Raw genomic sequence first — 17481 nt, forward strand, 5'->3', positions numbered from 1 at the left:
TTCTTGGAAAATGCAAAGACGCAAAACTGAATAAATTAGGAGTGTCTTTTCTCTGGAAGGTAGTGATTATAAAGGAGAACTAGTTCGTTAGAGTAAACAGTTCTCCCCTTCTTCCATAACTTTCTCTTTCTCGGTCTTTTTAATTTCCCCACCAGTCAACTCAACACCCAATTATATTTATTTTCTTTCCCCCCTTACCGCCAAAAGAATGTAGACCCTTTTTCTCTTCCGATTCTCTCCTTTCTACTCTTATTTGTTGTTTATCACTCACTTATCAATGTCTCGACGTCTTCTTCTTCTCCTTTTCATTCAATTCGATTAAGACGTTCTCCCCGCCAACATTTTCACGCTCAATTTCTCATTCTCCTCTATTTAGTCTCATAAAATTGATCTGATCAATCAATTTAAGAATATTTCAGAAAGAAAGTGGTAAGAGCCGCCAGAGATGACGATATCCTATGACGAGGAGTTCTCCTCGTTGATGCTCCGATGGAGAGGATCCATTTGGAAGGCCGTGTTGAAGGACTTGATTGGATTCTATATTGCTTATTATATTGTTCTGGCGTTTCAGGTAATATAAGTGTTTCTGGAAGGCAAAAATAGGATCGTAATTGTTCTTTATTTTGCAAGTGATTTCGAGTGTTTTGGATTTCTGGTAACTGCGCTCTACTAACAACTTTTGTGATTGCGCGAAGACTTAAATAAACTTCGGTAAAGTACAATTGCTTCAAAGTATATTTTGAGATTTTCGTCTGGATCAGTACCAAAAATTCGAACATCTTTTAGCAATCAAACACTTTTTTGGTTTTTAAAGCAAAATTACAGATTTCAACATAATTAAATCGCATAAAGGTTTCATCCGAAGATTGTTTCCTTAGTTTTTTTTAATTGTCCGGAAATTGGACTCCAAGTAAAAAAATCCAATAACTATCCATTACCCGTACAATTTCTTTTCAGTGGTATTTGCTTGATGAAAAAGGCAAAGAATATTTCACCGGATGGATTATGTGGTGTGAAATTGGTGCCCAGTATATTCCACTTTCTTTCTTACTTGGTTTCTTCGTCTCCCTGATTGTTGCTAGATGGTAATCTTAGAACTCTGAACTTGTTAAAACAAGAATCTTTGAGGTGGGAACAATTCAACTGTATCTCATGGCCCGACAAGATGATGATCATGGTTTCCGCGTGTCTTCCCGGCAACGAGAACATTGTCGTCCGTCAAACAATTGCTCGTTGGAGCAGTCTGCAAGCAGCTATCGCGTGGTCCGGAGTTTCAGTGAAAACGCTGAAAAGATTCCCGACTGAACGACATATGGTGGCGTCGAGATTGATGACTGAGGAGGAATATGACTTGTATATGAATACGGATGCTCCTCATGGAAAATGGTTTATTCCTATTTTGTGGATTGTGAATTTGATTAAGCTGCAGAAGAAGAAAGGTGTCATTGATTCGGTGCAAATGGATATGTTGTTGAAACAGGTAAGATATTTTAATAATGAGTTTTCTAAAGAGATTTAGGGCAAATTGAGTGAAGAGCGTCACAGAATCGAAGTGATTAACTTTTTGATAATTTTTTAGCTCTCAAGTAATGGGTCTTCAATGTCAAATTATAATAATACAAACTCGCCGGTGGCTAACCGCTTGCCCACCCGGTGACGAGGTGTGGGTCTAGTTGCGACTAACGTACTTTTTACGCTTTTAAGGGTAAAGTACGGTAGAGAGCCGGCGTAAATCGAAATTCCGCAACGAGACCCACACCTCGTAGTAAATTTGAGCGAGCACCGGCGAATGGGTAATAAGAGAGTTCGAAAACGAAAAGATGCTAGAGTGCTTATCCAAAATTGACAAGTTTCAGCGTAATTCACTTAAATCAAAAAAAATTCTCCATACCGAGCTCTTCTTTTTTTTTCAGGTGTACAGTTACCGTGACGGATTTGCCATGCTTTTCGTATACGACTGGATCAAGATTCCACTTGTGTATACCCAAGTCGTCGCCATCGCAACCTACGGATATTTCTTCATTTGTCTCATCGGAAGACAACCAAAACTCGATCAAAGAAGTATGGAGAAGGAGATTACCATCTTATTCCCAATCTTCACCACTTTCCAAATGCTCTTCTACCTTGGTTGGTTGAAGGTCGGACAGTATCTCATGAATCCATTTGGAGAGGATGACGATGATTTCGGTAAGCCTAAGGCAAGTACGTCTTATTTATTAATTAAATCTTTTAGAACTGAACTATGTACTGGACAGAAACACGGCCATCGCACATATGATGGCTACCGAGCTCGCCGATCAACTCCCATCCATCGGCGCGCCAATGGTGCCAGCAGTTCCACATACCCGCGCTTCATTCAAAATTCAAGATGTGATACCAAAGAGTCATCTGGCTGGATTCAAGTTATCTGAAGCTGAGATGAAGTTGATTAAACCAGAAGATTTGGAAGAGCACGAGAGACTTCTGGAAGAGACGAAAGTCACGAACAGACAACGATTGGGAACACTTGTTAGAGCTATTGAGAAGAAGTAGGTGTCTAAAAGGGGGACTAGGAAAATCTAGGCCATCACTTGTCTTCTGTTCATTTTTTCAGAAGAACATGTTCATTTTTTCAGAAGCCGTACAAACGCCACTATTAACGAGGACGATGAGTAGTAGCATACGATGGAAACTTTTTCCAGCCTATTTTATCTTCTTCATCTTTCTCTCTCCCATTTTTTCTGATCCAAACATGATCACTATTTCGCCAAAGTTCGTAATAATTTGTTGAATGTAATATGGTTTTTTGTCCCTAGTTTTTATCCGAATAAAATGAATAAAATAAATCCGACGCCCCGTTTCACACCTTTGACTTTCTTTCCTGAAGATTAAATCTCGTAGCGAAAGTTGGACAGGGTATATATAAGGAATAGTAGGGTTGGGCAGAATATATCCTTTAGCTATGGTTTCCACTCATTTCTTCACTGGAGTGTACACTGTCTCGGCTCTCATTCTGGTCAGCAGTCTCGTTTGTGCAACTTTTATTCTGACTGAGATTAATGGTATCACAGTGGAAGTTAACCATGGAATGAAGGCGTTTAACGTAAGTTTAGGGGTTGCAGGGTAAGGAAATGCGCTCCACCGCTCTCAAGGTTTGGTAGAGCATGTTTGTTTTTCACGAAACCAAAAATTTTACTTGACTGGTTTAAATACATAAATCATAAGACCAGGGAAATATCAGATATCTGAAAATCGCAGTTTAGCACTACTCGACGGATGCCTGGACTATGATGGCTTCTGAACTTGGCACCAACGCTCTTCCGATCTTCCGCTTTACCCGCTCCACCGAAAAAACCTGCAACTGCGGTGCTCAACCCAACAATTGTCCACCAGGACCTCCTGGACCACCAGGATCCGCTGGAGAAAATGGAGAGGATGGAACTCCGGGAGTAGAAGGAAAGAATGGAAATCAAGGAATCTCTATCATGGCACCAGTTGACCCCTACTCTACTCCATCTTGCACAGTTTGCCCAACTGGTCCTCCAGGACCACCTGGATCCGATGGAGAAGCTGGACCAGTTGGAGCAGATGGAACTCCTGGAGATAATGGTGCTGATGGACAACCAGGAGCACCAGGAGTGGCTGGAGCACAAGGAGATCAGGGAGCAGCTGGAGAACCAGGACCAGAAGGAGCTGCTGGAGCCCCTGGAAAGAATGGACAACGTGGTTCTGGGCTTCCAGGCCCACAAGGACCAGAAGGAGCTGCTGGAGAGCCTGGAAAGGATGGACAACCGGGAGAAGATGGATCAGATGGGAAGCCGGGAGCTCAAGGAGAAGCAGGAGCACCAGGAAAAGATGGAGAAACCGGGCCAATTGGTCCACCAGGAGGAAATGGGGAAGTAGGGAACCCGGGATCTGATGCAGGATATTGCCCATGTCCGGAGAGAGCTTATGGAGTTGAGCCAATGCCGCCAGCAAGCAAATATGAAGGAGTATAAGTTATTTGTGACTAGCGTCCCCCGCCTCCCGGCGGGCTCCGCAGTACTCGGCTGCGCCTCGTGCGCGGCGCTTAGCAAGTTTTGTATTCAAAAATTACACTTTTAGAAAACGGCGCATAACTTTTTATGACGTGGACCAATCCAGAAACTGACTACACGTTTGGAATCTTCTATTTTTTCCGAATCCGATGATATCAAAAAATCCTTCACGTCTTCACTTTTTAGAAAACGGCTCATAACTTTTAATGACGTGGATCAATCCAGAAACTGACTACACGTTTGGAATCCTCTATTTTTTCCGAATCCGGTGATATCAAAAAATCCTTCACGTCGTCACTTTTTAGAAAACGGCTCATAACTTTTAATGACGTGGATCAATCCAGAAACTGACTACACGTTTGGAATCCTCTATTTTTTCCGAATCCGAAGATATCAAAAAATCCTTCACGTCTTCACTTTTTAGAAAACAGCCCGTACTCCTGATCCATGCGGCCCAAGGGATACGGCAGCCGGGGCGAGGAAAGAAGAGACGACGCTTTGGCAACCGTCTCTCCCCTGTTTTTCTGTCGATTCCCATATGCTTTACCAGTGTTTCTGTCTCAAAAGACGTCATTCTGAGAATTTTGAAAAAAGTAAAAGACGTGCATTATTAAGAGAAAATTTCTGATATTTTGGTCCAAAATTTGCGGTAGGATCGACGACAGTCAAACAAACATACAGCCGTTTGCGTTTGTTAATAGTAAAGATATTTCTTTCCACAATCTTCCGAAAGTTCATACAAAAAAAAAATAGATCAGTTGGATTCGAACCCCCACCACACCGATTCTCACCCCCGCCCTCTTCCACTGCGCCACTTGTGCACAGAAAAACGCGGTCATGGAGAGAATAGAAAAGAGGGGAGCTCCTCGCAGCTGTACAATGACACATACAATGACAAAATGGTCAGTGTATTCGAAAAAAATGTCAGTGGAGATTCAGGTTTCTCCACAGAATCGTCCGGTGTCAATATTTTTTGATCGGACTTTTTGGTTCCATTAGATCTCCAAAAGTTTAGATCGGTGTCAAAAATTCAGAGCGATTCAGTGAATCCAGTTCCCAGGACAGCGAATGGAAAAAATCCCCTCATGACCGAAAATCCCCGAAAACCACAAAATCCGGTTTTTTGAAAGCTTTACCAGCTAAAAGTATATTGAATTTTACATGGATCGATAGAGATTTTTTTTCTACACAATTCCTTTTTTTCGGATCCTGAAATTTCTCAAAACTGAGCGAGTTACAGCCGGTCAAAGTTTTGGGCGGAAAAAGGGGGATCGATCGATAATTGCTCATTTTTTGACTGTTTTTTGAGTATAACTCGAATGCATCATTTCCAATTTGAAATTTGTTTTTTTAGCCCTCTTCTCCATGTCAAGTTACATAACTGTACCAAATTTCAATGCTCTCGGTTCAATACAACTCGAGATATCGAGAGGAAAGTGAAAAATTCGAGAAAAAAAGTTGTCCCTCATCTTTTATGGCCATAAATCATATTTTTCCAGATTTCCATATAATTTTTACATGTCTCGATAGCCAGATGTTCAGAAATTTTAAGTCCAAAAAATCTCCCGGAAATGTTCAAAACTGGCGCCGTACGAAGCAGGAAACGGTGAAAATAGTGAATTTCTCAAGCCATTTTTTTGAGTGAAAAAAGTTGCTCTCACTTTTGTGCTCATAACTTTTCCGCAAATGCTCCGAACCCACCCCCTGTCGGTCGCCACCGGCGCCCCAAGTTTTTGTATCACCATAAAAAAGAATTTTTTGGAAAAGTTGAGAACAAAGAGAGTTATTAAGGAAAATGAGTGCGGACGTTTTTGTGGACATTTTTTTTGGACAAACTCCGCCCACTCCAAATCGGCACGCTCATACTTACGCGATTTAAGAAGAGGGGCCGACTAGCGTCCCCCGCCTCCCGGCGGGCTCCGCTAGAAGGGGCTTCGCCCCTTGCGCAGTGCTCAGCAAGCTTTGAATTTTTGTTCTACGACCATTTTGAAGCAAGTTATGAGCGTTTTTCTATTTTCTGTGACCCAAGCAAACAGAATTTCATTAGCTTTCGAATGGTAGTAAAATGAAGGTTCTACGACAATTTTGAGCCGAGTTAGAAAAAATAAAAAAAATTAGACCAGCGAGAAACTCGAACCAAAAACCTCCCTCGCGACGCACCACAACACTACCACTCAATCACACACACTCGCTGGTGTGTAGTCACCCAGATGGCGTTTAAGTGGTGGGAAGAGGCAGGCTTGTTTCCGCTCGACCAGTCATCTCCGTTCAAAAATGTTCTTCAAAGTTTGGGACCCTATAACTCGGGTCAAAATCAATATTTTTTAAATCTGTTTTTTTCTCCCTCTAGATAATTTTCTTGGCTAACACATATCAAAAAACCATATTAGCTGGACAGAAGACACTCCAGAGCTAAGCGATATAAGCGAAAAACACGTTTTCTCCACAGCTCGGCTCCCACTGGACCGTTTTGGCTGAGACTTGATATTCCATTAGATAATTCCGATTTGACCAACATATCAAAAAATCAAAACAACTTTAGTACAAAAAATTTTCAGGACAGCAAAAATAGTCCGGTGGAGGCCGACTACAGCAAGGCGTTTTTTTCTGGTTTTCTGCAGTCCACCGACCGTACCGGGCGGGGGGTGATTCAAATTAGGAATTTGACGTAAAAAAGTGATTTCTCGCCCAACATTACGTCTAGTTACCAAGTTATATGAAATACTATCGGGTAGAACTCGAGATAATCGAGGTGAAGCAAAAAAACCGAAAAATCAAAAAACTGAAAATTCTCTCAAAATAAAAAGTTGCCTCCATTCTATCGATTATAACTCGTTTAGAAGTATAGAATCTCAAAAAGGGGGTTCTTAATAAAAAAATTGGCCTAAAATGCGCTATCGATTAAAAAAATAAAATCAAAATTTCATCGAGAATCGAAAAAGTTATGAATGCTTCAAAAGGGGGGACAAAATTGAGACATTTTTTTTCGTTTTTTTCGCCGAATTTTGAGCATAACTCTGCTCTTTTTCACTCCAGCAATATGGAATTTGGCAAAAAGCAAGAAAAAGTTATTAGCTAAAAAGCTAAAAAAAAATTATTGAAAAATATAAAGTTTGAACAAAGTTACACTGGCCAAAGCAGAAAAAATTTTTTGGACACATTTTTAAGCCCCGCCCACTTTTTTTGGCCCAGCCATACCTACTACCCATTGGGAAAGAAGGTGGTGGACTAGCGTCCCCCGCCTCCCGGCGGGCTCCGCTAGAAGGGGCTTCGCCCCTTGCGCAGTGCTCAGCAAGCTTTGAATTTTTGTTCTACGACCATTTTGAAGCAAGTTATGAGCGTTTTTCTATTTTCTGTGACCCAAGCAAACAGAATTTCATTAGCTTTCGAATGGTAGTAAAATGAAGGTTCTACGACAATTTTGAGCCGAGTTAGAAAAAATAAAAAAAATTAGACCAGCGAGAAACTCGAACCAAAAACCTCCCTCGCGACGCACCACAACACTACCACTCAATCACACACACTCGCTGGTGTGTAGTCACCCAGATGGCGTTTAAGTGGTGGGAAGAGGCAGGCTTGTTTCCGCTCGACCAGTCATCTCCGTTCAAAAATGTTCTTCAAAGTTTGGGACCCTATAACTCGGGTCAAAATCAATATTTTTTAAATCTGTTTTTTTCTCCCTCTAGATAATTTTCTTGGCTAACACATATCAAAAAACCATATTAGCTGGACAGAAGACACTCCAGAGCTAAGCGATATAAGCGAAAAACACGTTTTCTCCACAGCTCGGCTCCCACTGGACCGTTTTGGCTGAGACTTGATATTCCATTAGATAATTCCGATTTGACCAACATATCAAAAAATCAAAACAACTTTAGTACAAAAAATTTTCAGGACAGCAAAAATAGTCCGGTGGAGGCCGACTACAGCAAGGCGTTTTTTTCTGGTTTTCTGCAGTCCACCGACCGTACCGGGCGGGGGGTGATTCAAATTAGGAATTTGACGTAAAAAAGTGATTTCTCGCCCAACATTACGTCTAGTTACCAAGTTATATGAAATACTATCGGGTAGAACTCGAGATAATCGAGGTGAAGCAAAAAAACCGAAAAATCAAAAAACTGAAAATTCTCTCAAAATAAAAAGTTGCCTCCATTCTATCGATTATAACTCGTTTAGAAGTATAGAATCTCAAAAAGGGGGTTCTTAATAAAAAAATTGGCCTAAAATGCGCTATCGATTAAAAAAATAAAATCAAAATTTCATCGAGAATCGAAAAAGTTATGAATGCTTCAAAAGGGGGGACAAAATTGAGACATTTTTTTTCGTTTTTTTCGCCGAATTTTGAGCATAACTCTGCTCTTTTTCACTCCAGCAATATGGAATTTGGCAAAAAGCAAGAAAAAGTTATTAGCTAAAAAGCTAAAAAAAAATTATTGAAAAATATAAAGTTTGAACAAAGTTACACTGGCCAAAGCAGAAAAAATTTTTTGGACACATTTTTAAGCCCCGCCCACTTTTTTTGGCCCAGCCATACCTACTACCCATTGGGAAAGAAGGTGGTGGATTTTATTTGCGTGTTGTTCAAGTTGTAACTTAATGCTATCTATAAATTTCTCTGAAATGAATCAACTAAATTTTGCAACCATTTTATTACTACTTCTTCTGTACTGAGCCTCTTCGCGGCGAAGAAGATCAACAGATGTTACACTTCTACAAACCCGGCGAATTCGTCACGCCGGGAGTGAAACATCTGGCCAAGAAGTACAACGTCTCACGCAGGTCAGAGGTAGCGTCGAATACTCTCTGTGACCGGGCGGCTTTAGCATTGGTTTAGCAGACCATAGTAAAGTAACTAGAGACACCCAACCCGCTCAAAACAGCATCAAAACCTGCCTCAGTCCTCCGCACTCGGCCTCTGCAACTGATACGGTAGATGCAGTAGCACGTCGAGAGAGGCGATCTAATCTCGGAGCTATGGACGTCTACCATTCAAAAAGAACAAAGTTAACCCGGCCAAAAACCAGAAAAACCAATCTAAGGATATGCACTTTTAACTGCAGGTCTGTCGCCACAGAATGTTTTTGGGGTGAGACACCGAGAACATCACGTAAAAATCAATAGGGAGTGCGTACACCGGACGCATAAGTGTGAAAAGGGAAGATAGGATGACAGTGCTGTGGGAAGTTACGATGGGCTGAGATTTAATCTCAGATGCCACATCATACTTACCCCAAACGTGACCGTATAGACTCGGTCAGCTGATTTGCGAGCGGTCCGCAAATAATACTCATAGGAACAGGTGAGAGCGATTGGATTATAGGCCGACTCATCTATCTTTTCTTTTTTGGCTATCTTTGAAATATCCACATAACCATGATTTATCTTGTACTTATATTCCCTAATTGCTCACTAAGTTAACAAATTAGTGTTTTTTTCAGTGCTGAAGTGAAGCAGATCGAGAGGAAATCAACTGTCATGAAGGACGAGGAGTGATCGAGTGCGAGATGCGGTGTGCAATGAAGAAGGAAGGTGGGTTGGGTCCTGCTTGTCGAAGGCTGTTCACTTTTAGAATTGATTCTCAGTATATAGTTTGTTAGGGACGTTCAGTCAAGATGAGTCATTTGGCGGAAAGTGGTGGGTTGGATCCTTCGGGATTTACCATAGCTCAAGCTGAATTCTTGTCGAAGACTGTTCACTTTTAGAATTGATTCTCAGTATATAGTGTGTTAGGGACGTTCAGTCAAGATGGGTCATTTGGCGGAAAGTGGTGGGTTGGATCCTTCGGGATTTACCATAGCTCAAGTTGAATGCTTGTCGAAGGCTGTTCACTTTTAGAATTGATTCTCAGTATATAGTGTGTTAGGGACGTTCAGTCAAGATGGGTCATTTGGCGGAAAGTGGTGGGTTGGATCCTTCGGGATTTACCATAGCTCAAGTTGAATGCTTGTCGAAGGCTGTTCACTTTTAGAATTGATTCTCAGTATATAGTTTGTTAGGGACGTTCAGTCAAGATGGGTCATTTGGCGGAAAGTGGTGGGTTGGATCCTTCGGGATTTACCATAGCTCAAGTTGAATGCTTGTCGAAGACTGTTCACTTTTAGAATTGATTCTCAGTAAATAGTTTGTTAGAGACGTTCAGTCAAGATGAGTCATTTGGCGGAAAGTGGTGGGTTGGATCCTTCGGGATTTACCATAGCTCAAGCTGAATGCTTGTCGAAGGCTGTTCACTTTTAGAATTGATTCTCAGTATATAGTTTGTTAGGGACGTTCAGTCAAGATGAGTCATTTGGCGGAAAGTGGTGGGTTGGATCCTTCGGGATTTACCATAGCTCATGTTGAATGCTTGTCGAAGGCTGTTCACTTTTAGAATTGATTCTCAGTAAATAGGTTGTTGCTTCAATGACCCAGAATACAAGGACAGAAAGAAGAAGCTGAAGAAGGATCGTCTCTGCATCAAATGCCTGCTTTCACACGAGGAAGAAATCCCATGCACTTCCAACAAGAAGTGCCATCACTGCTGGAAGAAGACTCATCACAGCTCGATGTGTCCAGAAGACATCGAGATCAAGTGGGAAGAATCAGATGGACAATCAAACATCTTCTCCGTGCATCAACTCAAATTATGGTGATTCGAATGTTCCAGAAAACCACTCCCAGAATGCGGAGAAACTATTCTCGAGCCTACGGAACCTGCTCGTAATTTGGGTGAATACTTGATGGCTTGGGTGTCTTTCACCCAACTCGCTCGTATTCTGTGGCCAAGAAGAAAAACAAGACTAGATGGGTTGGGTTTTTACTTGCATCCAACCTATCACTAGTATATAGTCGTATATTAGTAGTACCTTTCTGACACACTTTTCAGCCCACGTTTGCACCTGATTTTTTAACGTTCGATTAATTAAATAATTTTTTATGACGTGGATCAATCCGGAAACGAACAGTACGCCTAGATTACTCTATTTTTCCTGAATCCGATGAAATCAAAACATCTTTCACGTCGTTATTTTTTAGAAAACAGCCCGTAACTTTTTATGACGTGGATCAATCCAGAAACGAACAACACGTCTAGATTCTTCTATGTGTTAAATAAAACGATTTTCGAGCCAAAAAGTTGCTAAAAATCTATTTTTAGAGCAGACAACCAACAACTCTTCAGCACAATTTCGTTTTGCGGAATGATTAGGAACAGTGACATTGCCCGATATTAAATTTTTAAGACAATGCGCCAAATTGAATACTAAACATTATAATCCTCTCACCGCCTCTCTATCAAGCCTGCTTGTGAACATTGTAGGCGCCGCGTCTTATTTCAGCAAGATGATGTTCGAAAAGTCATCATACGCGGGAAACCCGTACTCTCTGTAGCTCCTCTTCTCTGTGCTTTCTGATGTAACCTCCGTCACTTCGTCATCTAATTAATCCTTCGTGGCGGCACCGCCTTCTTATCTATCAAGGGTGACAATTCAAAGTTCCTGAACCAATTTATCATGCGATGATTTTACAATTCATATAAATGGAGAGGGCTCCGCCGAGTAAATACATCAGCCACTCGCACTTTTTCTCTTATCTATTCTCTTGTTGTAAATCAGTTCTTTGGCGTTTTTAAGGAGGTTTATGATAGTTAACTTTTCTGTAACTAGAAAATATTCTAGTTAGTATTCAGGTAATTTCCAGGAAATTAACCGTCCAATTTTGGGCAGGTCCCGAATGCAGTCAGGACCTTTAGGAGTAATGCAAGCTTTGGGATAACTGCAAAAATGTTGTACAGGTGCCATTTTTGACTTTGTTAATTTCATCAAACGGACTATGAAGCATTCAGCTACTAAAAAGTGTTTAACCATTTTTCGGATCTAAAAATCAAAGTTTTGAAGTCATCTGTCAACCCGGACTACCTTAACACATTCCATTAACTTAGTCAGTTTTTGGACTATTACACTTTTAGGTAGGTAGGTCACAAGTCAGATTTTAACTAAAAAGATAAGATAGCAAAAGTCAAAGTTTTTTTTTTAATCAACACAGATTCTAGCCGTTTATCTTCGATCTTCTTCTTATTCTTCACAAATATTTATTTGAAAACAAATCCATAACAGTGACAAACATTCAACTTCAAGTTTTCTAGTTCCGCCCCCCCCCCCCCCCATCTTTCATCTTCCAACTTGTACCCAATCAGCCCGAACATCGCCCATTATCTGATTGACGAGAACTAGAAAAAGTGGTTGGCAAACACTTTCACAAGTTCGAAAACGTCTTTTTCTACCCCTCGTCACTTCAGCTGATTTCTTCCTTTCTTGGAAAACCGTTCTCGAAAACACATCTGTGTACAAAACACAAGACGATGACTTGATCTTTAGGCTAGCTTTTACTGTTTCAACGACAAAAGGTAGTTAAGGGGGATGGCGTTACTTCAGATGATGAGGTTTCTTCTTTCTTCTTCTTTTCTTCTTTTTGCCATTCTTAGTTAGACAGATGACCGTTTAGTGAAAGTCATTCGGTAAAACGGAACTTCCGTTTGGTCAAAAGTAAGTCGGAAGTGCCTAGTTCCCGTGCTAATATACTAATGAATAAACTAAAAGGATAGTAAATTACTGACCAAATATGTTCCCAGTCTTAAAACATCACATTTTTGAGCTGAAAATTGAAAAAATCACATTTTTAAGCTGAAAATAGTGAAAAATTCGCATTTTTAAGCTGAAAATAGTGAAAAATTCAACCATATGATATAACTTATAGTGAAAAATTCACATTTTTAAGCTGAAAATGGTGAACCCAAATTTTGATGTTTAGGTTGAGGGTTTTATTCTAACCATAAGTTTTTCCAGGAAAATCACAAAACTATTAATTTTTATTGGTTTGAAAGGTAGTGACAGTTATAGGCTACAGTAAGAAGTCACTTTGTTAAACTTAGGAAAGTTCCTACCAAAAATTCAACCACTTTCCCGTTCTAAAATTGTTTCTGTTAGAGTACTAAAAAACAAATCGCTGTAGTATGGATTCGAACCCTCGATGCTAGATTACTGGCCAGATTCGTTACCAGTTGAGCTAAAGACTCAAAATGGGCGGTGCTATCTAGGGGAGGAATCAGGGACCAATTTGTTTTGACTCATTTTGAGTGACTCACCATATTTTGAGTGAAACTTTTGACGAATTCCACAAAAAATAAACATTATTACTCAATCTTAACCATATGATATAACTTAACGTACCCATTTTATCAACTAGTTTATTTTTTCACGGTATATAATAGTCGACGTCTTCATCATCATCAGAAGTCTCCTCCACGTGAGACGGGGTGGTGATTTACGACGTCGTCAGCAAATATTCTCTTCTATCCTTTAGTATCATTTAGAGACCAGTCCCTTTCGCCTATCCATATCCATTCTACCTAATCAATGTCTCTTTTTCTCTTTTTATATGTGTTCCTTTTGTTTGCATAAATAAATTATTCCCTTCCTTCGTCTAACGTCTTCAGACGGATGGATACCATGGAGAAAAACGATTGACGGCTTCCGTCTCCCCTCCAGACAGATATCCATTCCATTTTTTGCTATTCTCTTTTTCTTTTTTCTTCTTTTTTCTCATAAGTGGGAAAAGATGAAGAAGAAGTCTATCCATTTTCTGATTGATTTCCATTATTTTTTTCGGGTGACGTGCCTCTCCCTCGTCATTTCTCTTTTCTCTTATTCTTCTCCCTTTCCTCCATCCCCCAAAAATGTTGTTACTCACCTATAATAGGACATATTCGGTTTCATCCGGCAATTATTTTGCTCCGTCTCCTATCGCCTACGCTTCTCGAAGTTCCCACGTCTTCAGAATCTCACCTCACCTTTTCTTATTTTTCGCGAAAATTCCCCACCTTCCGGTTGGGTGATAGATAAGGAGAGGAAATGTTTTGTTAAAATTAAATGTCTCGTTATCATTTAGTAAATCGGAAGGAAGGAAATCGAGTATAAAAAGAGTACAGTAAGGTGTAGAATTGCAGTTCGCCTACACCTTTAATTTTATTTTAAAGTTTAGCAAAATTTTGATAGAATTGTAGAAAAAGTCAAGAGCTTTAATTTGATATAAAAATCAAGGCGAAATTTTGTTTCTGTGGGAGGTTACGACTTAAAATGTGCGCTTACTTCGGAATTTCTCAATTTTAAGTTTCAAAAATTCAAATTCTTATACCGTAATTAATTTATATCATCGTATGTTGTTTAAAGACCTTTCATTTGATATAACTTTCATTTTATAACTCCCTCTCTAAAAAAAAGTTACACCAACTCGAAACTCTCAAATTTTCGGGTTTTGTCAACCAACTAGTAAAACTCATACCAATCTGTAGAATCTTCAATTTTATGTGTTTCTCATCCTTGTCCGCCAACTCATCTTCTCATAATTCCAGAAACTTTCTCCCTCCTCCTCCAACTTCCTCCCAAAACATGTCGCGCATCGAGAACGAGAGTGGATTCTTGTCATCTGACGCCGCGAGCGTTGGCTCCGAAGACGACATCAAGGTTGATGCCCAGAAGAGAAACGGTGTCATTCCAAAAGAGGATCATCTGAAATCCATGCGCAACGCTTATGAGAGCATCATTCAACACGTTGGTGAGTTTACGTGCTTTTCGAAAGGAATTCACATGAAAGGATTAATCGACCAATGACAATTGTTCAATTAAGCCGCTTAATTGTCAGTACAATCTAGGCGCTTACTAGAAAACTGATAACCTCCGTTGTTGGTCTCTGACGCAATGATCATAGAAAAAACTTATGATAAAAAAGTGTGATCTACCAAAGAGAGAAAAACAATTGAAATGAAAATTCCCACGTAGCCAATCATTCTGAATTCCTCGAATTTCCCAATCCTTCCAGGCGAAGACATCAACCGCCAGGGACTTCTCAAGACCCCAGAGCGTGCTGCGAAGGCGATGATGGCATTCACCAAGGGATACGACGAGCAACTCGATGAGCTCCTCAACGAGGCCGTTTTCGACGAGGATCACGATGAGATGGTCATTGTGAAGGATATCGAGATGTTCTCACTTTGTGAGCATCATTTGGTTCCATTCATGGGAAAGGTCCATATCGGATACATTCCAAATAAGAAGGTCTTGGGACTTTCCAAGCTTGCCAGAATTGTCGAAATGTTCAGCAGAAGACTTCAAGGTGAGCAAAAAAGAATTACAAAAAGAAGGGTAAGGGCGTAATCTCGAACCCTCTCGGCCCCCGACTTCGTTTCGCAAATTACAAGGAAAGGGGCTAGATAGCTTGGGGGAAACTGATCATCGCGCTTTCATAGTCACAATTAAAAAAAAGTCACTTGAATTCTTTCAGTCCAAGAACGTCTAACCAAACAAATTGCCACCGCCATGGTGCAAGCCGTCCAGCCATCCGGAGTCGCCGTCGTCATCGAGGCCAGTCACATGTGTATGGTGATGCGCGGAGTTCAGAAGATCAACGCATCCACAACCACTTCATGCATGCTCGGCGTCTTCCGTGACGATCCAAAGACCCGCGAGGAGTTCCTTAACCTCATCAACAAGCGATAAATTCTTACTTTTTTTGAATTTCGCTTATGCTTCCCTACTAACTTTTCATGTGACACTACTAACCGCTTCCGCATCCTTTTTTTTCTACATACTCCGAAATAAAAAATGTTTACCATAATCATTTTTGTACACATGCAATTATAAATTACCAGGATGAACAACAATATAAATTATAAAGCTCTGTTGACAGTTGCCAGGTCCCCGATCAGGCCTCTGTCACACTCCAAACTAAAATGCATTAATTGATTGTATAAATTACTATAATTTATTCAATTACTTTTATGTATTTTACTTTCTGTTAATTATCTTCTTTTTTCCCTGTTTTCTCTTTCATTGTAATAGGAAGTAATTCCTTTTACAATTCAAATCGCCGCCAACAACGATGTCTGCGTCTCCACTACAGTTCAAAGGCGCACGTCTTTTCCACCATGAGGAACTCCCGCCGCGACACACAGCAAACGACTGCTACAGTAGCTGACCGACACCCACGCTGGCCTATAATTAATTTCCCTTTTAAAAAAGAGAGTTTTTCCCTTTTTTATAGTTGTTGTTCTTAACCACGAGAGAAAGTGTGTTTTTACCGCGAATCCTTCTAGGAGGCGCTGGTAATAACTCGCTGAGAGCTCTTAGAAAGCAACCGCGAGAATTCTCTATAGAGAATTCCACCGCAGAAGCTTTCTATGCAGTTTACCTCGTTTCCCCCCATTTTCTCTGTTGCTTTGATGTAAAGGCACGATCAGTTAAAGGTTTTTAATGCCGACCTCGTGTCAAGCTTTTATCCTTGAATAAACTGATTGTAGACTAAACCGCGTAACTGTACATTGGGTCCTGCGTACCTCTGAACCACCTAAATAAGCAGGAAACCACCGAGACGTGTAGCCTCCCTAGTCGGCTAATAACCGACGGCCTTCTATCTCTAGAAGGGGCGGCCACATTTGGTGCATCAGACCTGGTTTAAAATCTTGCGAAGGCGAAAAATCAAATTATTGATTTTTCACCGGCGCGAGCGAACTAGTCGGTTGCTCATCGGTTCTCGAAAAATTCTTGAATTTTTTGGGCCCAAAAAATCGTTAACTCGATTTTATGTACAATTCGCGTGTTTTTTCTCGAAAAAATGGTGTGAATTGGTCGAGAATTGGGTTCTCCGCTCTTGTTTCGTTCTTTTCGTCGCTCCTCCGATTTGAATTTCGCGCCAATTTGGCAGCGTCCTTTAAAGGGGAGAAAGCGCGCTCTAATACGACGAGCCGTTTTTAGGCCCGACGAATTATTGCGCGCGGCGAAAAACAACATTCTGTTCACCTTTCGGAGCGATTTCGTCCGATTTTTCGTGATTTTTCGCGAAAAATCCGATGGAACCCGCACGAAAAGGCGTTTTTCGACCGCGAATCTCCGATTTATCGGAGTATACCGCGGAAAATCAATCGATTTAACCGAAAAATTCCTCTGGTTTGAGAATTCGAAATTTTTTCGAAAATTTCTTGTTCTCTTTCCTCTACGCTCCAAGAGAATAAGTTTTTCTGTTTCATCACTTCGAAAAAGGGGTTTATATTACAGCTTTTATTCAAAAAATAGCTTTAACGTCGTGTAAGTAGGTCGTTTGTTAACCTGCATTGTACACCCGTACATAACAAAAAACTAGAATGTAACATGATATGGGAGGAATTCGGGGAGAAAACGGAGAGAAATGATACAGACGTAGAAAAATGATAGAAATGATACAGGTGCGTTAGTCTAACTCAACAAAAACAAACAAGTAAGAATTAAACAATTATTTATTATACTCGAATTCTTCGTCGTCCTCGACTTGATCTTCGAGCATCTCTTGTGGATGTGAACATCCTTGTGCCCGCGGCACATCCTTTATATACCTCTGCAGTCCGACCAGCGACCTCCACCTTCCTCTAGTTTGAATCTCCTCCATTGAGTGCCCGCTCGCC

At 40.6% G+C, this 17481-nt stretch overlaps 3 protein-coding genes across 3 annotated transcripts; all 3 read left to right on the forward strand.

The window, feature by feature from the left end:
* Nucleotides 1-445: 445 nt before the first annotated feature.
* Nucleotides 446-2655, forward strand: GCK72_016433 (uncharacterized protein; the record flags this gene model as incomplete). Its single annotated transcript, XM_003101418.2, has 6 exons — nucleotides 446-571; nucleotides 958-1085; nucleotides 1129-1480; nucleotides 1914-2187; nucleotides 2234-2528; nucleotides 2616-2655. 6 exons carry the CDS (start codon nucleotides 446-448, stop codon nucleotides 2653-2655), a joined length of 1215 nt encoding a protein of 404 aa, XP_003101466.1.
* Nucleotides 2656-2941: 286 nt separating this feature from the next.
* Nucleotides 2942-3977, forward strand: GCK72_016434 (uncharacterized protein; the record flags this gene model as incomplete). The annotated part of the gene is made up of 2 exons (XM_003101467.2): nucleotides 2942-3082; nucleotides 3243-3977. The coding sequence occupies 2 exons, from the start codon at nucleotides 2942-2944 to the stop codon at nucleotides 3975-3977; spliced, it is 876 nt and encodes a 291-aa protein (XP_003101515.2).
* A 10460-nt stretch (nucleotides 3978-14437) lies between these two features.
* On the forward strand, nucleotides 14438-15544 carry GCK72_016435 (uncharacterized protein; the record flags this gene model as incomplete). The annotated part of the gene is made up of 3 exons (XM_003101413.2): nucleotides 14438-14603; nucleotides 14868-15161; nucleotides 15330-15544. 3 exons carry the CDS (start codon nucleotides 14438-14440, stop codon nucleotides 15542-15544), a joined length of 675 nt encoding a protein of 224 aa, XP_003101461.2.
* Nucleotides 15545-17481: the final 1937 nt, after the last annotated feature.

This window comes from Caenorhabditis remanei, chromosome V (genome assembly GCF_010183535.1).
Source record: "Caenorhabditis remanei strain PX506 chromosome V, whole genome shotgun sequence".
NCBI lineage: Eukaryota > Metazoa > Nematoda > Chromadorea > Rhabditida > Rhabditidae > Caenorhabditis > Caenorhabditis remanei.